This window comes from Sinohyriopsis cumingii, chromosome 1 (assembly GCF_028554795.1).
Source record: "Sinohyriopsis cumingii isolate HCF-2022 chromosome 1, ASM2855479v2, whole genome shotgun sequence".
Lineage (NCBI taxonomy): Eukaryota > Metazoa > Mollusca > Bivalvia > Unionida > Unionidae > Sinohyriopsis > Sinohyriopsis cumingii.
In genome coordinates this window covers 66607600-66635480 of record NC_142961.1, presented here as the reverse complement: position 1 = coordinate 66635480, position 27881 = coordinate 66607600, and the positions used below count along the sequence as shown (strand labels likewise).

Sequence of the window (27881 nt, the reverse complement as noted above, 5' to 3'; positions counted from 1 at the left end):
CGAATAGTCACATATTACCTTGACGACAAACAAATAGGTCGTAACTTATGTGATAGTTACTATAACCCTATCATTTATTGGTTACCGTCTTGCAAGTGATCCAATCATTATACGTGTTAGAAATATGATATATTACCGTGTTTAGATAGCAACGGGTTGAGGCAGAACGATAGAAGCTTGGGTAGGTGTAGGTAGCTTATTTGGGCAACATTAAAAAGGTAAGCAGTTAGAATTTAAATCTACAAACACTATAATATACACACAGCTGTTATTTATCTATTTTTTTCTACTGAAGAGAGAATTTTCTTAATAATAGCAGGCAAAAAATTACAAGTTGATGACGAATACAACGCAGCGAGACCATTGTACCGGATTTCAATATTTCTGATATACCTCTTTATATAATGATAGTTATTGTTTGTTTATTTGTAAATTATTGTTTAAAACTTTCTTTACTATGTAGTTAATTGTATTTATTTTTACAGGTTTCCTTCCTCATATTAAATATCATAACTCAAGATGTTTTGAAGATAAGATTATTTAAAGAGAAAGTACTGGATAAAACAGAAGTTCATGTTGACAATGCTACTTAAGAACTGTATTATGGTACCAAAGATCATGCTGTTCTTTTCTTATTGTAATACCCCCTATCAAATTTCATCTCAAATCAAATTTAAATGTGCTCACCCAGAACACACAAAAAAACCTGCCACAATAGTCATGAGGTTTAAAGGCTTATTCAATGTGCCATTAAACTGTGTAAGGCAACAAAATAGAAATCTGGTACTGGTGGAAAGAAATGGACCCGAAAGGTCTGTGCTGATATATTTTTTACATTTTTGTATCCAGCTTATGTTATTACATGCTTCAGATTTCAATCTAAAGATATCAGTTCAGACGTGAAAACGGAATAGTTGGTATTGCTCTGTTGTCATTTTTGTTGCACACATGATACAAAGTTATTGGGTCAGGGCCATGAGTAGGCTGGATTACTGGAGCAATATTTTCTTTGTTGTCCAAAGTTACTAATTAATCCTAATGCATATGCCACTTCATTTGTACTACTGCATTTAAAATAATAATCATAGTAATTGTTTTCAGCAAGCAATGGCTACAGAAGTGAAACCAACCACACGGTTCCAGCCTCCAGACTGGTTCACTAGCAATTATACCATTTCTACAAATGCTGAACGACAAAGAGAAGCCTCTCATCAAGTCAGACAAGAGGGTCGCTTTTTGAGAAATGAAACTGACAGCCAGACTAAGTGGGATCAACATTCCAACAATGTTCGTCTAGCTGATCGAGTAGATGCCATTCGTAAATGGAAAGAAATTCTAGAGAAAACCCTAGCAGATATAGACAAAGAAATTGCAGATCTATCTGAAGCTAAGGAATTAACAGAACAGGCTCTGGAGGCTAAAAATCTGCCCACTGATGTAGCCCTTGAATGTCTTACAACACGGGAGGGAAGGCAGTCCATAGATTTAGTGCAAGATGAACCAGAGAACCAGCTGCACAAGGTAATGGTCTAAAACTAAGAGAGCATATCTGTCGCAGACATACCTTTTAAGTCTCCAGTCTTCAAGGAAAGCAGAAATTGCCATTGTATGAGAAATTCCTTTCAGTGTGATATTGTACAGTTATTTCGCATCAAGAATTTCAAAATAAAAATGTATCTTGCACAAAAATGTGGGTGCTTACATTTGAACCTGAATATATTGGCCAAGATGACTTGTGCTCATTGTTGTACACAGCAATAAATATAAACATTGTATTGAAGGTCAGTATATTAAGAAATAATTGTGTTGGTGTTTTACAGGTTAGGCTTTTCTCTTGAAAACAAATTATGTGAACAGTTATTCAGTTAATTACTAGGATAACTAAGAGACTGACAGTTTCATTTTAGGAAGATGGGTGAAGTGTAGAAGTATGCTCAAGAGTTTTTTTTTTTTAATAACAAACATGTCTGGCTACCAAACTGCCTGACAAAAATGTTCTTGCTCTGATTTTTAGGGGAAAAAGTTGTATCAGTTATATTAGCTCAAACCCTCCCCCACAAACACAATGAAATGGTTGGTCCAATACCAAAAATGCAAACTTAGTTTTAAATAGCAGTAGCAAAGAAATAAGTAAGATCTCAAAAATATTGTATGTCACATATACATCATACCATCCAAGTAGTTTTGAAATAAAATCTGGCTTACAAATTTAGGTGCCTGTTATATGTTCAGGCATGAATTATACTCTGTAAACTACAACAATCAACAAAATCTACACTAATATACAACAGACAGCTTTCAATTCCTTGATTTAATCATTACACTGTATTCACTTCAGGAAGTAGAGGTGATCGAGGGCATCAAGAAGCAGTTGCAGCAGAAGATCAGTGAGTCATTTGAGCAGCTGTGCCTACTACAGGAAGCAAGGCAGCAGCTACAGGCTGACCTCCAAGACAAAAATATTGCCTTGGGCATCGATATTGATCAGTACAATCTTACTGACCGGTCCCCTAACATCAGCTACAAGCCAGACTCGCTTAGAGTTCCAAAGGGGTAAGATTTCAGCATATTCCTGCTTCATTGACATTCAAGTCAAGAAATCTGTGATTGTACATGGATAAACATACTGACCATTAAATCTGGTCCCAAGTTTAATTGAACCTCTTCAGTCCCTTCATACTTTTCTTTGCTCCCATCATGGGTAGCACAGGAGAATAAAGCATTCAGCTTATCTGCCTATCTGTCATGAACATATGTATTTATGTCAATAAATGTCTAAATGCTATAACTTTGTGGTGTGGTGCTATGTTGAAACTTGGCAGATGTTATTGATAGGATTTCAAAATGTAAATATGGTTTTCTTTGCATGTTGTAATGAGTTTTTCCAAAGATATGTCCATTGTGGTGTTCAGTGTGTGCATGTGTTTATGATTATTCTTGTGAGCATCACTAGTTTCAGACCTTTTGAGAAATCACTTTGAATCTTGGTCAACACATTATTGACATGATGTGAACATGTACAAGATAAAAGAAATTTTATTAATGTCGGTAGTCTAGACAGAATAAATAAAGTAGCTCCAGACAAGCTATTTTACCAAAGTGACATAACAAATATTATGTGTTTAATTGGACACAGATAGTTCAGATTTATAGTAAAACAATACAGATCAGAAATAGTTCAATGCTAACAGTAACAGGAACATAAACAGCAATACAGAGATGCTGCTAGACATTTTTTGATGTACATGTGGTTTTGTCATCATGTTTGGATATGTTTCTTTTTCGTTTCAGATGCATGTGCTTTATATACCATTTCTTGCATTCACAGTAAATCCCACACCATTTTATGAATTTCCTCTAAACTTTGTAAACACGAATGAGGTGAACATTTGCAATTATTTTTGAAACTACACTTCACTTTATCTTTCCAGTTATACCATTTTGGGAGGCAAATGCAAGCACCATATATGATAATTTAAGTGTTCACCACTAGTATCACAACATTAGATGAATAGTAATGAAATTTGACAGAAATTATTTAAGTGTGGGGAACATGTGAATGTGGTTCTTATCATTCTCTGAGATTTTGCACGGATATGCCTCACTTTAGTGTAAAATAAAAGTACGTATATATATATATATACTCATTCTTGCATGTGCCACTAGTCTCAAAGCTTTTAAGGAATTGCCTTGACTTCAGAGACATTTTATTCATCAGGTGAACATATTTGTTCTATCATCACATTATTTTATTCAAAGAGTTATTCTCCTTTCTTTTTATCCATTGTGAATGTTATTGTGCATGCTCATATATACACATATACATTGTTAGAATTACTGCTCTGTTTGCAAAAGTGCTTATAACTGAAAGAAAGCCCTAGACACATTTAGGACACAAATTTCAGATAAGAAATTGTAACAGGTTTTGGATGAGAAATTCTGGTGTTTGATGTTAAATAGGGAATGATTTTGATGGAGAGAATTGCAGCATATTTCAAACTTTGCCCAGGGCTAAAAGTTAATCTTATAATTCAGAAGCATCTGTAGTACCATCATTTATGTAATGGCATAGTTGAGCTTATATGATACATAGTTTTAGGAAAATTAACTTTGTATCACACTACTACTGTACAACTGTAATCAGTATCTGAGGAAGTAGTATCACTAACTGAGGAAGTAATATCACTGTGTTAACAAACTTTCTCAAGCTAATTTAAAGCTTAATTAGACTTAGTGTACAGTAGCTAAACACTACACTCCTTCCCCTCTCTGAACATGATAGCAAAATATAACAAATTCGACCACAGAGTTTGAGTCAATTATGATTCATATTATCAAAGTGCTGCTTAATAGTTTCCCCTTTCAAAGACTGGACATAGCACAGGATGAAATTTGGCAAATTCAGAACTATTTATAAAAAACCCTGATAATTTCGCACAAACACATGCAAGAAACATAAATACTTACTTCCTGAATTCATTTCATTGACTGTCTGACTGTTGCAGGATGGTAAAAAAAGCATTTAATGGTAACTATTGGTATCTGCTTCATACAGGAGCACCACACCAATGCAATGGGAAGACTTCAGTCGTTACAACAAAGAGCGTGCAGAGGCAGAGATGAAGGCATCAACACGGCTGCGTGAAGCAATCCACCACACCCTTCAGCAGACAGAGAATGATCTGGAGGCACAGAGGTTAGCCACGGAGTATGCATTTAGAAAGAGGATCCATGAGTTTGAGAGGGCCAAAGACGAACTTGAATGGCAGAAGAAGAATGTAAGTCTCCAATAATTTTACAAGGCATATTTATTTAAATTGCCTTGTCCTCAGCTAAGATGATAATGTTACAGATACCAAGTGCTATATCTGCTCTTAAACTGTACATAATTATTGACTATAATATTTGTACTGTTGGATTTTGCTGGTGACAATGAAATACAACTGAGAAAACTTGCGAGCCCCATGTACCTTTGGCTGGACCACAATATACAATATCACAAACTCTGTAAGGTATTATATGTAGCCAAAAACTGTTAGATCCTCCTGAACAGCACCCAATAAGTGCTTGACAACATTCAACAAGTATGTAATTACTGATCACATAGCTCACCTCTATGAAGTATGCAGTAGTCTCTAGCAAATATTATAAACATTAAGTATCATGAAGAAAATACTTTGAAAATATTTTGACTGTAATGGTCAGTCATATCACTACGATGTCTGCAGTGTGACAGTTTATAGTGATGTCTAGCACTGGGGCATCATGCCGCAGACATGTAGCATGATGTCCCACCCAGTCACGTTATCCCGACACCAGGCCAACCAGTCCTAACACTAACCTCTTAATGCTGAGTGCCAAGCGAGGCAGCTGTTAGTATCATTTTTGTAAGTCTTTGGTATGACTTGGCCGGGGTTCGAACCCGTGACCTCCCGCATCCGAGGTGGACGCTCTAACCACAAGGCCACCAGAGCGGTGTTAGGAATAATCATTTGAAAAACAAAGACCCTGATATGCAGGCAGATTATATTACAACAGATTAGTATCTTTATTTTTTGCAGTTTAACAGGCTTATAAACAATCACCTAAAGTAGTCTTTTAGACCAGTAGTGGAATATTTGCTTTGCAGTTTGATAACCAAGGTTCCGACTTTATTAGCATGCTTGCTGGGATTATGATTGTGACTGATTTTCTGCAAAATGTAGGAACTTGGCTCATATAAATATCATATTCACAAAACTCAACTTGGGGTCATTCTACTAATTTGATTACACCACAGTCAGAAATACATTTAGATACACGCCTGTTAAAAAATGTATAGCTAATTTTGTAAATATTTAACAACCATAAGATTGATAATAAAGGCTTTTTTGAGCTGAAGTGCACGAATTAACACCAAATTATCAGTGCAGTCTACATCAGTGGGCAAGTTTGAATAAATTTCAGGGAGTGGTGGAACATCAGACACATCGAGTAAATCACTCAGTCCATTGCTTTCTCGTGTTCTGCGACACAGCTTTTTAGGACCACATCTGTTTGCTGCAAGAATGTATAGTACATTTAGTAAAAGTATATTATTTCATCTTTTTCAGACTGAAGAAGAGATTGCAGAGATGGAGAATGATATCCGTGGAATTGAAGAGGCAATTCGTGCAAAGATCAACCCAACAAAACTTGCTCAAACTCGCCTAGAGAACAGAACATACCGTCCAAATGTGGAGTTGTGCCGTGATGCTCCACAGTATGGCCTGACAGATGAGGTTAAGCAGCTGGAGGCAACAAAGAGAGCACTGGAGGAGAAATTACGGCAAGCCAAGTAAGTCGAGTGGCTTGAAACTGTAAAGCTAAACAATGCCGCAAAATTTAGCCTGATGTGTAACTGTACTGCAAATTCTGGTCTATCAAGTGAATCATTTGGTCAGGTTCATCTGTTAATATCTATATTAAAACTCAATATGCATTCCAGACAATATCAGAAGTCCATCTAAAATGTATCTGTGAAGCAGTATGTTTTCTCATCTGTATAAGCAATCATTTGACCTAACAAACTTCATACGTGTTGTCAATTTCATTCAAACTAAACAAGAAGTGTACAGATGCCATGCCTGCCATGTATCACATGAAAAACAATTTTTGATTCCTACCTCCTACCCCAACATGGCTTTGTTTAAAAAAAATGTTTTGTAATTCTGGAGTGAGAAAATGACATTGATTGACCACCAATATGGATGTCTCTATCATGTAGTCAGTATGAACAGTCCTCAAGCCAGTTTATAAATCTGATTATCACAGAGGCAATTATAAGGCAACACAGTTGAGATCAGCAACCATAAATTTAACTGCTGAGAATAACTAGGGTGATGCCATGTTAAGTCCTTTGAATACTGCTGTAGAAAAGTCCATTAGGCTAATCTGCATAGGAGACGTACCTTAAGTGGAACAGTACAATTTGTTTGAAATTATGTAAATCAAAGATATTTATGCTGAAGAACTAAAGATGGTAAACATCAATGCCTTAAATGAGAATTTTATTAAAGATTATTGGCAAGTTTGTGATCAGTGGCAACATTTCTTTGAAGTTGGATTTGACTCCTTATATTAAATGCAACAAATCAGAATAGGGTACAAGGGTGATTAATTTTTTAATCAAAATGTTGAAATGCAGCAACAATTCAGGAAGGATGAGCCATCTGCAAAGCCCGCAAAGTCCAAACTCCAGTATGGAGTTTGACTTGCATAGCAGGAAAGGCAGAACATTATCTGTACACAGTACAATGTGCAAACACTAAATTGACATTAGTTATTTTAGAATGTACAACATTTGTCGACATAGCAAAACCACCTTGAATGTTTGACACTCCCTCACAGCAATGAACTTAGAGAATGATTTGCTGAGAAAAAACAGAACAAGTTTGAATAGCAGTACCAGCCAGTCTTTAATGAGTGCAAAGATCAACACAAATCTATTAAATACTTCAAAGAAAACGTTATTTTCTTTATTTGTATTTCGATTTCCAGTAATTTTTATAGGCTCATATGTAAAAAAATTGCTTATGTCACTTTTTGGGTATTGCATGCTTACCCCCAACTCTAAATGAAGCTTTTCAAACCCCTCCCTTGTCAGAATGTAGCAGGTTTGTCATATAATCAGATTTCACGAAGTAACAATAGGATGAAAACATACAGCCTTCTGTAACTATGATAGATTATCCTACAACAGTAAGCAAGCATTACTTTGATCGTTACGTTTTGTTACAGGCATGCCCTGGATGGTCTTCAGAACAATCTGCATAGAATCAACACTGATCTGGCCCTGAAGATAAACTCCCTCAACCTTGATAATCGAAGCATGGATATCCGCAAAAGACTTGTCACTCGCCCTGCCACCAAATTAGACAGAAATCTTACTTTAACTGGTATTGAGAGGGAACGCTCCAAGATTCTAGCTTAAAATGTGGATTGTGAAATGAAATAATTGACTTTTTTTTAATGAATCACAAGAAGCTATCCACATCATTGTTATCAGTATTCAAATGTAGTAATTTTATATTGTGTAAAATTGTCCAAGAATATGTGCACAAGTCTTGTTTTGTTACTGTCAAACTGATAAAATGGATCTTGTACAGTTGTTGCTTTAAGCAGGTTTTCCCAAAATATCTTGTATTAAAAATGTTTGCTTTGCAAAGGATAAACAGAAATAGAAAATATTTGTAATACTGAGAATCATTTGTGATGAAGTTAGTGCAAAATATATGAAGAAATCGGAAGCATTTTGTTTTGCATATTTTTTTTTTGTAAATATTTTTCTTGCACCAGGAGTGTGATAAATAGCTGGGTTTGTAGTAGGAAACTGCTTGTTTTGATACCTTTCATTCTGGTCTTCATGTATACAAAACTTGCTGTAAATTTCAATGTAAAGTGTAATGAGTATTCCGTCTTGAAATTATTAAAATATTACTTATGAGTGGCACATAATTCTCAATCTTCCCATATATTTTTGTTATGAAAAGCACTTAAGTTGTTAATGTTATTTCAGTAGTTGTTCCTAGTGCTACCAAAGTCATTGATGGTGTTCTAATACTGTTTTATTTTATAGGCCCACTTTGGTCATTTTGGAAATTAGCATTTTCTGATAGTATGGTGTTGAAGAGCTTTAGCCCCAATTTTCTTCTTCAAATGTTCCAAAACTATTCCAGCCATTCAGAATGTCCATGTATCTTTCCAAATGCAAGTCAATCAAATACCTTTGACTTTCTAAAAGAGACTTGGGGGTAAACATACTGATACCTCCCAACTTGGTTATGTTTCCTGGCAGATGAATATGTGGCTAGTTCTATAAAGAATAGATCCTCATAAAGCCAAATAAAAATGTGGTTCTAGTTACCTGACCAACTCTATTTTTTCCTGTCAAGCCTACAGTTGTCTTGGGAAGAAGAAAAAATTAAGGAGAAAAAAAATTAACAATGGACTGTAACTATGATTGAGTTAATATCATGCAAATAATGCTCATTTTCTAGTTTAGGCTTCATTGACATCCATCAGAATCTACAATAAAAATGTTTGTATCGACCTACTGATCCTAATTTTTTTTTAATGCAACCATAACCATACATATTTTTTTTATCTGGCCTATAGAATGATAGGTCATGAAAAGACCAGGTTTTGTTTAAATAATAACTGAAATACCTGCTCTTTTAATTTTTTAAATGCTATTCTTGTAAGTTTTGAATTAAAAAACAATGAAGAAACCTTTAATAGTACAAAATTAGTGCCCTTGTCGTTATTTGTGACAAAACAGCTTTAAACTTCTGAATCAGGTTTTTATAAGACTCCAGTCATCTATGGATTGATTGCTTTGGACATTTCATTATCTTAGGAGCTTGTGAACAGTAAGGTCCTATTTATCTTGAAGCTGGAATTGTGTAGCATATAAACTTTTGGTATGGATAATAGCTCTTTTAAGTTCTGAAATTGCTTTTCATCTGTAAAATACAAAACAGAAATTTACAACATATTTGTCAAATGTTACTAAAAGTAAATAGTCCGCTCCGGTGGCCTAGTGGTTAGAACGTCTGCTCCCAATGTGGGAGGTCATGGATTCAAACCCTGGCCAAGTCATACCAAAGACTTCTAAAAATGGTACTAACAGTTGCCTTGCTAGGCGCTCAGCATTAAGAGGTTAGTGTTAGGACTGATTGGCCAGGTGTAAGGATAATGTGACGGTGGGACATCATGCTACATGTCTGCAGCATGATGCCCCTTTGTTAGACATCACTTTGAACTGCCACAACGCAGACATCATAGCGATATGACTGGAAAATTGTTAAAGCCATGTTACAAATCTAAATCACACAAACACTAAATGTAAATATGGATAATTTGCCCATCGTCACCAAAGTATTCTGAAGACTGGGTTGCTTAACCATTGTTGGAGAAAGTATCAACTCACTACAAGTTCTAAAATGCTCTGAACTAGAGTTTATCTGGCAGATGATTATATTTGAATAACTCAGGATACCTCGTTGCCAGAGAAAGATGGTGCAATAATAAAGTCAGAAAGCTCACACAAAGTAGTTTTCACTTTTAATAACCAAACAGGCTATTTGTAATGGTTTTACATCTTTATGATTCATTTTTAAAGAATGTACATGGACAAGCATTTATACACGTTAAGGAAATTTAAAAAAACAAACATTCACTTTAAAATGTACTGCTCAAAGAGATCCCCTGCATAACAAATTACATTCCTTTCACATCTTCATGTAAACACAACGTATGTCTATTCATATTTATGGCACAGCCAAACACTAGCCATGCTTTTGCACCTTACAAAAAAGGGGTATTGTACCCTATCTACTGGCTGAAAATAATCACAAACCCTATACCTGGACAAATTTTGAAATGGTACATATCAACCTCCAATAAAAAGGATTATGATGCAGAGTCTGATAGTTAATGGGTGTTTTATACTATAGAGATTACATCATGATACATGAAAAAGTGTATAATGGAATCACTGGAGCCAGATGGAGAAAGCAATTATCTTATGACTGACTGTTTAAATAATGGCCTCATGACTATTACCAGTAACACTCCATTACACAAGCAATGGAAAGTAAGAAAAGTGAATTGTCGTAAGTATCTCGATGTAATGTGACATAGCAGCAATGATTATCACTATGCAAACATCATGTTCAAATGAATGTACAAATATCATGGGTTTTATGGAAATGAATAACTGTAATTACAACAAAAAAGACATCAGGAGTTATGATAACATCTATGATGATTTGTTTAAGACTTTATGAGTTAAGAAATTTCAGAAGCAATCAAAATTTGTATTTACTATACAAGACATAATCATGCAGGTGGTAACAAATGTTTGTCCTGAAGCCAAGCTATCTCTGGCACCGATTATAAAACCATGTTATTCAGTAACCATAAAAAATGCAAAAACAAATCCATTTGTATAGACCATATACCTGGTACTACAGTGGTAGTTTTTATCCTGAATTTTTTTAATCATATAAAAATACAAGGAACCATTCTTTTCACTTCTATTTGGTCTCATTAATGCAACAAATTAGATTTATGATTCAGACATGGAAATAGGAGAAACAATTAAATTAATCTCACGCAATGTTAAGTCTTTAATCTGATTATCAGTCTCAGTCTCTTTGCTTGTTTGTCCCAATATGTAATATGTTTTCCTTTCTTTCTAACACAGACACTTAACTGATAAATTATTTTCTTTTCTCTCCATCATAAAACTAAGCAAACAATTTCTTTCTCTCACATACCACTGCATTTTTTCCCCATTCTTTCTCTGTCATATATTCTACACATTTACACATACAAGAAGCTAGGTAACCTAATAAACAAGGTCCTATCTAATTTTTAACTGACTTTTACTTTAATCCAAAACATTTATAATAATGTGAGTCAGAGACCAGATGTAGCCCCTAGCTTCAACATCCCATGAATGTGAAGGTTAGAAAAAAAGTATTAGGGACTATTCCTGATGAACATGAAGTGAAAATGTTCAATATGGCAGTTTTGGACACAGACATTAGATGTTGTGTAAGTTAAATAACTATGGACATTTCTGTTAAATTGTTGGATTGTTGCTTTCAATACATGATATAATCAAATGCTTTTGTTTGTAAATCTGTCATCCATTCATGTTTGCACAAAGACTCAAAATATCACTCTGGTCTTAAAGATAACTTAAACCAATACAATGTTTTATTTTTAAGGCATATTTACCAATTATACATGCAACATGCATGACATGAAACCATACATTAACAAGCAAACATGTCTCAACTCTAAGCTTTCTACTCTAAAGCACACAAATCCTTATTTTCAAGTGTGAGAATTGTGAATGTTACAGTAATGATAGAAGATGATGATTAACATGTAGATAATGGTAGGATCCAAATTCTCTCTGTGTCTTCATATCAATACATGGAAGGTCGTCTGTACATTCCACCACGATTACCTCGCATAGGTCTGCGGGGGGGAATGGGCCCATGGCCTCGCAGGTAGCTTCCCCTTGCCAGATTTCGGCTTATCATTGGCATGATCCTCTGTCCCTGGTTCTGGAAGGGGGCATGAGAGTGGCTCTGGTGGGGCATACCTGGGGACACGGAAGAACTCTCCCACACAATAGGCTGAATCTTAGGCTTACCTGTCAGAAAAAAGTAAGAGAAAACTAGAAATGTGTCCACATGAAATGATACTCCCACCAAGATGCAATTCACGGGTAAAGTTCAAAAATGATATAATACTCACATTAATAGGATGCGATTTAAAGGTAAAATTCAAATATAATATGATACTCACATTAATAGGATGCAATTTAAGGGTAAAATTCAAATATAATATGATACATTAATAGGATGTGATTTAAGGGTAAAATTCAAATATAATATGATACATTAATAGGATGCAATTTAAGGGTAAAGTTCAAATATAATATGATACTTCCATTAATAGGATGCAATTTAAGGGTAAAATTCAAATATAATATGATACATTAATAGGATGCGATTTAAGGGTAAAATTCAAATATAATATGATACTCACATTAATAGGATGCAATTTAAGGGTAAAGTTCAAGTATAATATGATATTCCCATTATTAGGATGCAATTTAAGGGTAAAATTCAAATATAATATGATACTCCCATTAATAGGATGCAATTTAAGGGTAAAGTTCAAATATAATATGATACTCCCATTAATAGGATTCAATTTAAGGGTAAAATTCAAAGTTAAACAGGGGCTATAATTCCATTAAATGGTAAACTTTGACCTAGGCCTTCTCAATGTAAAGTCTTCTACTAAACTTGAATTTAATCCACAAAAACTTTTTGTTCCTGAGCTGAAACAGAATTCATGACAGCTGTGATGTGACAGGACTTGACTGATGGCAGAGCATACAAAGTTTCATGCTCAAGTGAACTCTAAACATTACTGGAACATAAAACTCAACTACTTGAAAGAATGCTTTACTTTGTTCAAGGCCTAGTCACTTGGGGGCACTCTAATGATGTGGACTTCGGAAAGAGTGAAAGGTGAATTTGTTTGCATCTGCAATATACACAATGGAGAGAATGTCAGAATACCTCTGCACTGTGGCTGATTTTTCTTTGGATACTGTGCTATATATATATATATATATATATATATCTCCTTTGTTAAACAGCCAGTATAACCAGTGAGGGAACCTGGAAATTCTTTTTCTTTTAAAAATCTATCCCTACACAACATACAAAACTGTAGAGTGTCACCTTTAAACTGTATTTCTTAGCAAATACCATAGTGGAATATCCCCTACCCCATCCTCAGATGTAAAATGCGATTCCGTCCAAAATTAGTGACTGTAAGCAATAGCAATACACATTTTAGCACACGCTGATACATGGTTTTTTTGTTTTGTTGAAGGAACAACCAGCAGTATTCATCTGAACAAAAAAATGTTTTCTTTGTTAGCATATGCTGAATTACTCTTTACTACATGACGCTCCAATGAAGTCAGGTCAAAGGGATCATTCAGGATTACGTCCTTTAATTGATATGTCAATCTATTCCATATGGAAAATATTTTTATAAAATGATGATGATGATGATGATGATGATGATGATGATATGGGTATAATGCCATTTTTCAGCACATTATAGAGCCGAGTAATCAGAATAATAATAGTTACTCAACAAACCATATACTGATGACATTATTTGTAATGTTTAAAGCCGATGGCAGGATATTTATTGAGATGTTATAAGTAATAAAGGGATCAAAGGTGGTCCATGATGGCTTGAGAATCTCTTTATTAAAAATTGAATGACCTTTGACAGTGGAGAAACAAAAAACAACAAAAAACTCAGAAAAACTGAGACCAATAAAAAAATGAAGTTGGCAAATACTTGCAAAAAGTATTTTGATATTTCATCTAGTTTAATTGGTACTGTGTTTTTCAAGATATTTTACAATGAATATCTAAGGGCAGCTCTTATCTTTTTGGGTCAATTCATGAAGAAATGTCAAAATGTACTTTCTCCAAGTGCTAAAAATACCCATCTAAGAAATACTTAAAAAGTTCAACAATGTTTGGAAGTCAGAGGTTATGTGTGTGCAGGCAAGTATCGTGGTCCCAAGTTGTGTTTCATGTAAAATATATTGAGGAAGAAATAACATCAAAAGATATATGCAGACACCATTACATAGGAGCAATGATATGCAGACACAACCGCTCTGGTGGCCTAGTGGTTCAAGTTTCTGCCTCGGATGCGGGAGGTCATGGGTTCGATCCCTGGTCGGGTCATACTAAAAACTTTCAAAAATAGTACTAACAGCAGCCTCGATTGGCTCTCAGCATTAAGGGGTTAGTGTTCGGACTGGTCAGCCTGGTGTCAGGATAATGTGACTTCTTGTTGTTGTTGCTGTTGTGGGGTTTAACGCCATTTTTCAGCACATGATAGGCTATACATGGCAGCCAGTATTAATTGTGGAGGAAGAACCTGGGAAAACCCCGGAAAGAACCACCGACCTACGAGAAGCTACTGGCAAGCTTTCTTACATACCCACATTGGCTGAATCCGAGAATTGAACCCATGCAGACAGAGGTGAGATGGCAGTGACCCATAATGGAGAGCACTTTTGACCACTCGGGGCCCTGATAATGTGACTGGGTGGGATATCATGTTACATGTCTGCGGCATGATGCCCTAGTGCTAAACATCACTATAAACTGTCACACTACAGACATTGTAGCAATATAACTGAAAAATTGTTAAAGCTACGTTAAAAATCCAAATCACACACACACATATGCAGACACCATTAAATAGGAGCAATGATTTGCAGACATCATTACATAGGAACAATGCAGACCTGCCAACCCTGACAAGTCCGTCTCAGTAAGGAAGTTGATTCTTTTCCGTAAGTTTGACCAGTTTTCAGTAAGGTATAATAAAATATCATAAACTGCTATTGTAAAGCTGGAAAACGTAATTAAAAGTTTGGCATTTGGAACGTGCAGTGACGATAAACATTATGTTCAACTGAAAAGTTTGTAAAGTATGCACAAACTTTATTTACACTAGTACAGTGCACAAATTTTAGTTCCAAACCCTATGCAGCTCAATGGCTTGTTGCTGTCTCTCAACTTGACGCAATTCCTGGAAATGTTCTTGAGATTCAACAGATATTTGTTTCAAATTTAATGAATGTGAAATAGTTCTACTATAAAATGGTCAGGACAATGAGAAGTTTTCATTTCATGCTGAAGTTTTACCAGCCATGATATATCCTAATCCAGACTCAATGGAGGTCTCCCCTAAGGAAGGTATTCATCTTCTGTAATTCACAAACTGCTTCATGTTTTCATGTACATAAATTAAGTTCAAGTCCTTGACAAAATATATCAGTTAAAAAATGTCACAAGATTTTTAGTTTTTAAGTTGTGATAAATTATCTATGAAGTCATAAAAACTTTTATTTTTCATTGTTCATTTCAAGTTTAAATATCTCTTAATTATACATTTTTGGATCTGACAGCCAAGATGAGAAAGAAGTCTCTGAGGCTGAATCTCAGTAATATATCTAAGTTCATACAGTAACTCCTCGTGGTGAACTAAGCTTTGAGTAGAATACATACTATTAATGTATGCTGCCTTGAAATAACTGTTTTTTATGACAAGAAGAACATTTGAATGATTAATGCTACTTTTAAATGAAGATATAACTGCTTTAAGTCATATAAAGCTTTCCTACTATATACACATACAAACACATCTCACAAATATAGTCCCCCTCTGGAAAACGCCACCCGTCTTATAAGGCCACTTCCCCGGTATAGAAGGTACCACTGTACTGGAGATGAGTTAGCAGCCTTAAAAACCCAACTATAGAAAAACTGAAGACTTGGTGTGGTTGTTCTGTTATTAATGCATCCCAATGTTGATGTAGTGAGGGCAATCTCTTAAAACAGTAATTCAATGTGAAATCTGGACCAGACAACTGTTGTTAAGTCTGTAAAGAACTAAACTTAAAAAACTGCAATGAATGTAATCAGTAGTCATCAGGTAGTGAACTCGTGAAGGAAGCTAAAAATATTTGTGGCTTTTAAAATCGTTGCAGTGAACTAACAGATACACAACTCTTCATTTTTCACTTAACTGACAATACCCCAACTCATATTAATTAAGGACTTGTATGAATTTATTAATTCTGTAACATTTGCCATCAGAATCTGGTTCATGTTCAAAACTTGCTTTATTACTATCATATCAAAAGAATACATTTTATGAAACAAAAGTGCTTGTTTTTCTTCCAATCCATTTAAAATGTGTAAAATTTATGTCTATAAAACATACTGATGATTTTGACGGCAATCTAATGGTCAAAATGTTGAAAACTATTGATCTGATGTCCTGGTTCTGTTGCAAGAATATTATTTGATGTCGACTAATCTCATAATTTAAAATGGTCATAAGAAATATAACTGAGTCTTAACTCCTGGTTACTGACTGCAAAATAATAACATTCCAAATGCAATTTTTAGTATAAATGCAATCAATCTTTTTTTTATCTACTTAAACAAATGACAAAAGATGTAATATACGCAATGCAATACAATACAATAAGCTCACACAGGTATAGTGCATGGTAATGTAACACGAGTATTTCAAGAAAGTCACACACGTGCCTGCAGCATCTTGTTTATCTTGTTGGGAGGTGGAGGACCCATCTGATTCTTCCTTCTGTGTCCCCTGGTCCCCATATGTACTTTCTGCTGCCCCCTCACTTTTCTCTTCTGCAACAGACAAAGATTTATCTTTACTTCAGCATGAAGTTTAACATCAGCATCATTTCAGGCCTCAATTGGAGCGGCCACCTTTATAAGATCACTAGCTAAAACCAAAGATTGGTCACAATGCTCATATATCCGATTTGTCAGAACTTTTCAGATGTAAAACAAAATGAGTCAATATTCCAAACTTTGCTAAAACCATACCAGCAGGTAAATTTCTGCAATACCCATGTGTGTGTATATTAAAATCGGTAGCTACTGTAATACATTTTTGCAACTGATTTTTTGAGGACACAAATTTAATTGTGTCACTAAGCATACAGCTTATGACAGTCATGCCACAGAGGGTTTTTTGAAGACCATTTCAACATGGAGTAAGAAAAATATTAAGGGACCAGCATAAATGCAATAGAAATCTCTCTATGCAGTATAATTGCTGCTGAAAAGATCTATGTAGTATAATTGCTGCTGAAAAGATCTCTGTAAGCAGTATAATTGCTGCTGAAAAGATCTCTCTATGCAGTATAATTGCTGCTCAAGAGATCTCTGTAAGCAGTATAATTGCTGCTGAAAAGATCTCTCTATGCAGTATAATTGCTGCTGAAGAGATCTCTATCAGTATAATTGCTGCTGAAGAGATCTCTCTATCAGTATAATAGCTGCTGAAAAGATCTCTCTATGCAGTATAATTGCTCTCAAGAGATCTCTGTAAGCAGTATAATTGCTGCTGAAAAGATCTCTCTATGCAGTATAATTGCTGCTGAAAAGATCTCTCTATGCAGTATAATTGCTGCTCAAGAGATCTCTGTAAGCAGTATAATTGCTGCTGAAAAGATCTCTCTATGCAGTATAATTGCTGCTAAGAGATCTCTATCAGTATATTTGCTGCTGAAGAGATCTCTCTATCAGTATAATAGCTGCTGAAGAGATCTCTCTATGCAGTATAATTGCTCTCAAGAGATCTCTGTAAGCAGTATAATTGCTGCTGAAAAGATCTCTCTATGCAGTATAATTGCTGCTGAAGAGATCTCTCTATCAGTATAATTGCTGCTGAAAAGAACCAAGTAAGCCAAGCACATATATAAGAACAATACAAATGCTTTACTAGGTTTATCTCTAGTCGTGAGCTTAAATAATATCTACAAAAGTGAGGGTAGTCTTTTTTTAAACAGTGTTATTTTTCAACTGATATATAGATATTAGGGAAGTTATATATTCTGTGATTTACATAAAGTTATACATATTGTAAAAATCATGGAAAGTTACATGAACTGTTAACTACATGGAGTTACATATACTGCGAGTTACACATAAAGTGACATGTATTGCAAGTTACACGGAATGTTACACAGACTGAATTCATTTATTTTTGTGGGAATCACTGTTTACAATTTTGCATAAAAGGACATGTTCTTTGGTACTTAAATTTGTGAATTGAACAATACAACCACAGATCCTTGAGTCTTTGAATTTGTGACTTGTAGCACCTACTAAATTCAAGAAGACTGGTACCACACAGAAATTAGCAAATTTTTAATGTGTTAAAATTTTTCAGTAATTGGAATGAAAACTGTTGACATCACTATAAATTTCCAACGACATGAAATACGTTCTAACCTGTAGCAGTTGTCTCCCCTGTTTCTTGCTCCAACCCAGCTGATTCAGCTCCCTGCTCCCCTGAAAACTCCTGCTCTCTGACAATGTTTAATAAAAGAATAGAATGATAATAAATTTGCTTCTTTTCTCCACAGATAGGAAGTATGACAATAAATAATGAAAACAAGACTATCAAGAAACATACCATTTACGTTTACTTAAGCATCACTCTTACATTAGGTACATAAAAGATCATATTTTCTCAAAAAAACTTAACTTCATTGACTCCAGAAAATTTTAAATCTACTTCCATAAGCCTCAAGAACTATTAAGAGATGACAGCATCACCAAAGGTACTACATGCTAAAATTAAACCAGGCTTAAAACAGTGGAACTTGATTCATACAAATAATTAATCAAGGGACATAGCTAGCCTAATTAATAATATGAAATGTTTAAAATTCAACTTGTTCAAGGTCCCATTAATATAAAGGTGCATGACACATTTGGCTGAAATCCAACATCCCTTTCTTAAGTTCTGATGTAGGAACAAAAGGCACTCAGGGGCTAAAACTCTTTAACATGATCAAGTGGAAAGCTAGAAATTAAACCTAATGTTTTATCACTATCAAGCTACATACCAAACATGGTTGAAATCAAACAATATTTGGCAATGTCAAAAGGAAAGTGAATCAGAAAGCACAAGTCCCGTAAATGAAGTTGCTGAATGCTGGAATGACTCTATGAAGGTCTCCATAATAAAATAAGCCTGTACCAACTTTGGTATAAAAGCAACAAACCTTGGTACCGTTATACTATGGAATCCCAAGAGCTGGTGATACCATGTAACCCACCCTCCAAAATTTGAGAGACACAACATTTTAGATGGACAAAGGAAAACTGTAGTACATAATGCACTAGTAATGCTTAAAAAAATGAGATAATCTTATTTGCTCTGACTGTTTTGCCACCATAACTTTGCGGTCTGCATTGTACATATTTTATCTGGACACGTACACTATTGCAATAAACATTTTATCATGCGCTCAAGTAAAAAGTGAAAACATTAATATGGTCTAAATATCTGGTCAACCTGAAATTAACTGCACCATGGAATTTTCAGTTCTGGATCTTGCTCTCGCTTAACTTTTATTATATTACATACCCATATTTTCATAATTACTTTTCTTTCCAAATTAATTAATTATGACAAAATGACAAAATTGTGTATTTGCAAAATTTTAGTCACTTTTGTCAGTAATTAATTTCAAAATAATCCAAATCTTCTTTGCTGTAGGTGTGAAATTAATGTAGAAAATATGTTACACTAGCAACTATCAAAGACTTTACACTGCAACTCAGATGACTGCCAAAGTCCTTGAGTGTTTTTATTGGTTGATACATTTGCTTCAAAATGGATATTCATTGCCATGCTCTAGTTTTTATCAGCTTGACAGACTTTGGCCATTGCCAGTGCCAACACAGACATGGATCGAGAGCCACTGATGGACAATTGTAGGCCTATTTTTCAATTTTGTCCTGATGAAAGAAGTGTGCCCAGGGGGAGCAAAAGGTCAAGATTTGGGAGACAATGGAAATAAATTAAGGTTCAACACTGGGAAACTAAAGACAGGAGAACTGGCAACTAGGAGAGTAAACCTGTAAATGATATTTTAGAAAACAAACTCATGATAGGTCTTGTTGCAGGTCAAATTTCAACAAGTCATCAAAAAGTGAAACTGCAGTTATGGGCCAAGCAATCAGGGAAATTAAAGTTTGGAAAATAGTTAATACAACTTCTATAAATCACAACAGAGAAAGCTCTTTTAAGGTCTAAATATAAAGTTGCAAATTTGTCAATAATCCAAAAATTCTCACAAAGATATATTGTGGGATGGATGTGTTTATTATAGGGTTCTGCAGACTTTGCTAAATGGGGCCTGACTGTTTCTCTTAACCTGGCTGATAGTTTTTCAGCACTGATATTTCAGCAACAGCAAGTGACTTCTGATTTACACGACGACAAAACATCATGAGCAGCAGCAAACTTCCTGTACCTATTTTCTGCCTCCAGCTGCTGCTGCTGTTCAGAGGACTCATCTTGTTGGCTCTCCCCTGTTTCTGGTTCCCCTTCAAGAGACACATGTGTTGTATCTCCTTCTAGAGCCTCAGTGGAAGAGACAATGGTATGTGACTGGCTAACCAGCAGGTCCAGGGGTTCTGCTATGGGGATGCTCACTGAAAGAATACAAATTACATCATACTGTGAAGACAGTGTAAATTAAATTACTGACAAAATGTTTTATTAACCCATCTTGCAATTATGATATTGATTATGGAGTAATTTCAAATCATATTAACACATAATTTAAACAGTATAGGGTAATATCCCCCATCTTACATTTCAACTTTATCAGTCAATGTATAGATTTATTGAGCATAAAATCAATGGTTTTTATGGCAAATAATATTTTCACTAGTCCACAAAACATTTGATCAATTCAAATCAATTTATAAACTTCTTATAAAAGATCTCATTTAAGATCAACCACATTCTCTTGAGTAAAGAAATTTGATGAAGAAATCAATATTCCTTCCGACCAAACATATTAATAATGTGCAGCTCACTTATTCCAGGGCTGAGTGCTTGGATAATATTTCCCCCAAGTCATGTTCTAAAGTAAAACTAAATGACTAATTTAGAATTATCATGAATTCATGCCAGTACAAACATGTCAACCCCAAGAGAGGTGTAAGTTTAACAACTACTAATATAAGTGGCAAAAAAATATAATCTGAGCATATGGGTTAAATCTATGTTAATAAGTAATAAAATAAAACAACACATACTGACAAAACATTTATATTCAACACACACAACTAGTCTAACTGCCTGACTTTTGCTAAATATTTTTTAAAGTTAACACATTCTGCAATGAGCAAGACAGTGTGCTTAAACTAATTACATGTACATCACCCTCATAATCTTTTTAAAATTGTAAAGCACTACTGATTGTCCTTTTTCTTATTTAAAATATTTTGAAGTTTAAAAGATCCCTCTCCCTCTAACATTTTTCAGTCATATAAGATACACAAATTACATCAATAAAGCAATAAATACACAAATTACATCAATTTTGCCCAGCTAGACAATACCAGCTTCTGAAAGTGCAATGGATGAATTACCAAATATATCAAATGTATTAAAAAGAAGTTATCAGCTCTTTTTTTTACAATTTACCTCTGAAGTCCAGGAAGTGAACATGACCAAGTGGAGCTACCACTTTTTTGAAAGGTGCACATCTGGAGTAAGGCCAAGCTGTATACTCTATAACCCATATTACACCCATCAATCATAGACCAAAATAAAGGGAATTAAAGGTTCTTTGAACAAGACCGAAGATATCTAAGGTCTTTTTTAAATAGCCATTATAACCAGTGAGGGAACCGGGGGAAATTCTTTTTCTTTAAAATTCTAACCCTATGCAAAATATGAAACTGTACAGCACTACCAAAAGTTGGAAATACAGATGGAGATACTTTCCTTATAAGTGAACAATTTCTCCAGCTTGTAACGGTATATCTTCCATGTGGATTCTGGCTTTTGCAAGTTCTCAAATGAGATATTGCTTCTTGGCACAAGTGGAAGGAGTAACTGATGTATTATTAGGCTTTGCCACCAAATCTTACACATAAGGGGAGATCACTCTGCCCAGCCGCCACAAAGTAGTACCTGGGAGGGCTGAATTTGTGAGGCAGCAGTACCAGGAAAAATTGGTTTTAAAATTTATAAGATACCAAACAAAGTGTAATCCATATACAGTGAGCATAAGACATAATTTGGTGGGAAAGAAAGCAAAATGATTATGCCAAAAGTTTATTGGTTGGCATGTATGCCAGATTCTTCACTCTAAGCAACAGAATTACTCATTCTCTTTTCTAGTTTTTTTGCATTAACTTCATGTCAACATAATTGTCTAGCGAATTAAAGTGATACAGTGAAAAACTGACCTGGAGTTGAGATTCCTAATGGTGTAGAAGCATAAACAACTTATCTCAAGCAGAGGTATCCAGCTGAATGTGGTGGAATGTTAGAAGGATAATATAATGAACTCACCTGGAGCAGTCGTAGTCAGTGGAGTGGAGGGCACACTCCGGCCAGTTCCCTCCTCAAGCTGGGATAAATCCATTCGTGTGTCATCCATGCCTACAGAAAAAAGGATAGCAAGATTTATTTACTTGTTTTCTCCAAAAACTGGCTTTTTTTGGTTGGTTTGATGCTTTCAGCAACACAAATAGGTTATTTAGTGCCAAGGCAATTCAAGTCCTTACCCAAGGACACACAATGGTAGCTGACACAGATGGTCTGGGAGTATTTTGCTCCAAATATCAATCAGTATATCTAAGTAACAGAACCGTAAAATACAATACTGATAAAAACAAGAAAAACTAGTGATATTATATTGCTATTGTTATTTATCAATGTGACAATGACACTGGCATAAAAATATAGACTGACGATATATATTATAGAGCTAAAATACTTACCCAGGTCTACATAAATCTATTTCCAATTTTCTTCAATGCTGAGCTCTAATACAGAGTAGCATGTTTCCTGTAATCAGCTTGGTTCTCAGCATTAGTACATGTCAACTAACATTTGTCAGATGCAAACTGTAATGGTTGTCAGGCAATGGTGATAGGAAGAAAAAAACATTGGAATATTTCTTGAGATGTAAGCTTGGCCCTGGCACTTGATCAAGCATGCATTTTCAGTGCACAATTGTAGAGAATGGCTTTTTGCTTATAGGTAAACCTGTCAATATCAGCCACTGATGAAGTTAAGGCTAAACTGGCCTTTGGACATAGGTGACCCCTGTACACAGGTTCACCATTCAAAATTGGTTTTAGCATAAATATCATGCATGTAATATCATTATTGTTGTTGTTGTTATTATTATCATTATTATTATTTCTGTACACTATTTTAAAAAATCAAAAAATACATGTACATGTCGATCTCTTTCAAAGTTATGTTCCACACACAATTACATCCTGCTAACTTTAATCCATCCTATAGATTAAATCATCACTAACTTATAATAATCATTAACCTAAGTTTTGTTTTATGCACCATGACAAAACAATAATTTCACTTCTAACAGCTTACATATGACTGTGTAAAACAAAGGATTGAATAGTTAGCCAAACTAGGTGTGGACACAGTAGTTCATGCTCCAAAAACAATATCTGAATTAGCCAGATGCTAACTCACCAAGAACAAAATACAGTTGGCACAAGTGAGAGACCTGTGATGAAGAGGAATTAAAAAAAGCTGCATATACTGAATGACCCATGACCCTAATAAAAAGAAATGTAACTCTTGTCTCTAACAATGCAGTAGCTAAATACAAAGTTACTAGAAAATGATTCCAGGGTTTCAGTGATTCAATTAAAATTGTGGTAAACTTTCTCAGTCAACAACTGCTGTTCAGGTGTTTATCCAAACAAACAATTTAATTTCATGAATGAATGAAAATAGGACTTTGTATGATACATATACTATTCTTACAGTACACAACTCATTCGTGGGATCTTAGAATTAACAGTATTATAACTAAATGACTTTAATAAAAACTATACTGTAAAAATAATATACATGATACAGCTATATGTAACATACTAAAGACTTCAAGTAAGCCACTATTACCCCCTCACCCCGTAAAAGGCTCTGGGAAGATTGAAAGGAAAAGCCTGAAAATGAAGTGCCTTATTGCCAAGACAAAGCTAGAGGTATTTCCTGTGAGGTGGAAAGATGGGGATGGGAAGGTATGTAACTTCAAGATCTCTGGAGACATCCCAGTTGTAGGGCCTTTTGGTGTTCATGACTTGGTTGGTGGTCTCCATTCTGAAGTGTTCTTCCTAAAGGAATTCAGCAGAAAGATCGAAGTGAAGTATAAACTTTACACTTTTTTCAAAAACAAAGAGATCCATGAATAAAATCTATACTTTGGATGTTTACCTCCCTCTGACTCCACATTCCATAAAAGGGTCAACACCTCTTCCCTTACATGAACCAATATGGTGGCAAAAGGTAATAGAGGTGCATGACATGGGAGGAGGTTCCCAGAAATAAAGACAGTACCTATTATTCAAAGTGGAAATGACATCATCCATGATACATGACCAAGCCTCTGATACAAGGGTTGGCTGGGCACCTGCTGGGATAATGGAATGAGAAAGACAACGTGGGATGGGATGTGACACCCTAGCACCAACTGACTCCCTCCTTAGTAAAGGGGGACTTCAAAGGCTTCCTCCCTTGTATCTATGGAAGGGCAGTTTGAACTGCTTGTGCTTCTGTTGAAGTTGGCCTTGTTTAAACAAGAGTCTCTTGAAGGAACTGATACTCCTTGCTGAAAAGAATTTCCAGGAATTCATGATAAGACAGCTTCTCCACAACTTCTGATTGTTGAAACCCTGAGATGCTCCCAGGATTTTATCATATGCAGGGATTTCCCTCCTTGAAACAAAAATATGGGGGGGGGGGTAGACAAAAAATGAAGTGTAGGAGGAAATGGTCATAGTTAACTATTTATATAACACTTCAATATCCAAACCATTTATTCCTGCTTCACTCTCTAAGACCCCTACTGAAATTAAAAGATATTGCCTCTAGCCGTATAAGCATTAATCCATTGATTGTTTTTGGGTTTTGCTCATTACCTGTGTATGAATATTATTCTGTACTAAGAGCCCTCTTTCAGTCTGCTGTCTGAAGGTTCATATACATAGCTAACTTAGCCAACCGAAACAAGATTGAAAACTGTTCTTATGGTCTTATACAATTTTCCACAGCTAAGGTTATGGGTATTTTGAATACTTCTGCTCCAAAATAATATTTTTCACTAACATAAGCTCTGCCAAAGTTTCACTTTCTTGAATTGGCAATCTACTGATTACTATGCCAGGTTTAAGGTTCCATGGTTTCAAGCCCACTACACTACTATGATCATGGAAAGTTCCAGCTGCAAAGAGCTCTTCGAGATTACTAACAAGCTAATGTCAAGGAACAAATCAACACCACTTCCAACTACCTTCTCTCCAATTGACCTTCCGGACATGTTTGCAAATTTCTTCCATGACAAAGTACAAACCATTAGAGATAAGCTTGACACCACAATTTCAATTGACTCGTCGTCACCATACAGTTGGGATACAGAATTTGAGCGGCAACCATTAGCAGCATTTGAACCTGTCTCTATGGATTTTGTACATCACTGCTGCTTGAGTTCATAGATCCAGTATTGCCTTCACTAACTGATGTTATTAATACCTCTCTGTCATCAGGGGAATTCCCATCATTTTTCAAAACTGCCATTGTAATGCCTCTGCTGAAGAAACCAACACTAGACCATAACGATTTAAAGAACTACAGCCCAGTTTCTAATCTCCCATTCATACAAAAAATCTTAGAAAAGGTTGTTCTATCCCAGCTTTTATCTCATCTAAATTCAAACAGTCTTTTTAGCAATGTACAATCTGCATATCGCCTTTGCCACAGTAATGAAACTACTCTTCTAAAAGTAGTTAATGACATTCTCTCTGCGTTGGATAGCGGAAAGATTACAGTCCTCACCCTCCTTGATTTGTCTGCAGCATTTGACACAATAGACCATGATATATTACTTAACTGTCTCCAGCATGTATTTGACATTCATGATACAGCCTTACTGTGGTTCAAGTCCTACTTGGTCAACAGGACACAAATTGTATCTGCAAATGGAATACACTCCAGCCCAGTTGATCTATGTTGTGGTGTTCCACAGGGGCCTGTTCTTGGACCTGTTCTCTTCATTCTGTACACTCAGTCGCTCTCAAGTGTCATAGATCATCATCCAGTGTCTCACCAATTGTATGCTGACAACACCCAAATATACAAATCTAGCCACCAAACTCAAGCTGATGCTACCATCCAAGGTGTAGCGAGGTGCATTTCTGATGTGAAATCATGGATGACATGTAACAAGCTGCAGATGAATGATGATAAAAATAATGCCATTTTGATCACAACAAAAAGACTTTCTCATTCACATCCTTTACCTCAAACAATAAATATCAGCAACACCAACATTAAATTCACACAATCAGTATGAAACCTAGGTGTTACTCTGGACAGTACTCTCACATTGCACCAACATGTCATGAACATATCCAAGGCTGCATATCTTGAGCTGAGACGCATCAGCTCAATTCGCAAATATCATTCAGTTGATGCCACTAAAACACTTGTGTGTTCATTAGTACTTTCAAGAAGACTATTGTAACTCAATTCTGTCTGGTTCATCTCAATATCTACTCCAGAAACTTCAAAAAGTTCAAAACACAGCTGCTCGGATCATAGTTAGAGTATCACTATCAGAGCACACCTCCCCGCTGCTCTGTACCCTACACTGGCTACCCATTTGATCCAGAATCAAACATAAAATTTGTTCTCTGTGCTATGTTTCACTGTCGGACTCTAGTCCAACAGACCTATCCAACCTCACCCATGTGTATACACCAGCAAGATACTTACGCTCCTCTTCTGACAATCGTATACTCATTATTCCCACTATGAAAACAAAGTCATATGGACAGCGTTCTTTTGCATACCAGGGCCCAGCAACGTGGAATGAATTGCCCACTGAACTTAGACACAAAGACACGGTGATCATATTCAAGAGGGCTCTCAAAACTCACTTATTTCGACTAAAAGAACAAACTTAAAGACCTAATAATGTTTCCTATCTGAAATATTCTCAGCTTGTTTTTTATTTTTTAATGTTTTTCTAATTTCAAGGTGTTTTTTTTTCTTCGTAATAATATTATTATATGTTTATATCTTATAGGTGTTGTCTAATGTTGTAAAGCGCTTAGAGCTTCTAAAGATTAGGTGCTATAGAAAGTTCTCATTATTATTATTATTAATGCCATAGTCTACTTGTTCAAACAGAGTTATTTGGATCAAATAAATATCTTAACTTAATTTCATTTTTAGATTCTTATTTACTAGATTCATTGTAACCTTTATGCCAGGGCTATATGCTTTTGTAAAACTTGATCCCACTGGACCAAATTGTAATGAGAACAGAAACAAAAAGTGTACGCTGCTTTTAAATTGTATTTTAATTTGACTTGTTTGTCTGCATTTTCTACATTTAATTTTGAATTACCACTGCAATGAAGGGTCGACCATCATGACATCTGTTTTTGTCCATCTGACTCGTATTTAGGACCATTTTCAGGTTCAAAATCACTCACTGGTATCTCAATTAACACTTTCCCAGCTCCAATAATCCAATATACTTCCTAACATTAAAAATAAAATGCCTTCATCACTATGATCAGTCAGTATTTGCTAAACAAAATCATAATTTAAAGATGAACCATTTCACAGCTGATATCCCTACCTGTAAAGCACTC

At 35.2% G+C, this 27881-nt stretch overlaps 2 protein-coding genes across 5 annotated transcripts in view; one reads left to right on the top strand and one right to left on the bottom strand.

Moving 5' to 3' along the window:
• The first annotated feature begins 61 nt into the window (after positions 1-61).
• On the top strand, positions 62-9069 carry LOC149807039 (tektin-2-like). Its single transcript, XM_089961023.1, has 6 exons — positions 62-218; positions 1102-1521; positions 2339-2553; positions 4556-4778; positions 6093-6316; positions 7759-9069. The coding sequence occupies exons 2-6, from the start codon at positions 1108-1110 to the stop codon at positions 7949-7951; spliced, it is 1269 nt and encodes a 422-aa protein (XP_089817149.1). The 5' UTR covers positions 62-218; positions 1102-1107; the 3' UTR covers positions 7952-9069.
• Positions 9070-10066: 997 nt separating this feature from the next.
• The window catches only part of LOC149807038 (nucleoprotein TPR-like), a 293006-nt gene continuing 275191 nt past the window's right edge, over positions 10067-27881 (bottom strand). For 3 of the 4 annotated variants that reach the window (XM_089960984.1, XM_089961010.1, XM_089961003.1), the window contains 5 exons: positions 22534-22623; positions 20474-20654; positions 18438-18514; positions 16716-16823; positions 10067-12190 (listed from right to left, as the gene is read on the bottom strand). In XM_089960984.1, the coding sequence (XP_089817110.1) occupies positions 11961-12190; positions 16716-16823; positions 18438-18514; positions 20474-20654; positions 22534-22623 (686 nt within the window). In that variant the 3' untranslated portion in view covers positions 10067-11960. The remainder of the gene's footprint in view (positions 12191-16715; positions 16824-18437; positions 18515-20473; positions 20655-22533; positions 22624-27881) is intronic. The other variant, XM_089960994.1, reaches the window with a different exon arrangement.

Excerpts from the sequence above, each read along its gene's own strand:
- LOC149807039 (XM_089961023.1), top strand. The coding sequence starts at position 1,108 with ATGGCTACAGAAGTGAAACCAACCACACGGTTCCAGCCTCCAGACTGG. Across the intron at positions 1,522-2,338 it reads CAGAGAACCAGCTGCACAAG|GAAGTAGAGGTGATCGAGGG; the intron begins GTAATGGTCTAA and ends TATTCACTTCAG. Across the intron at positions 2,554-4,555 it reads TCGCTTAGAGTTCCAAAGGG|GAGCACCACACCAATGCAAT; the intron begins GTAAGATTTCAG and ends TGCTTCATACAG.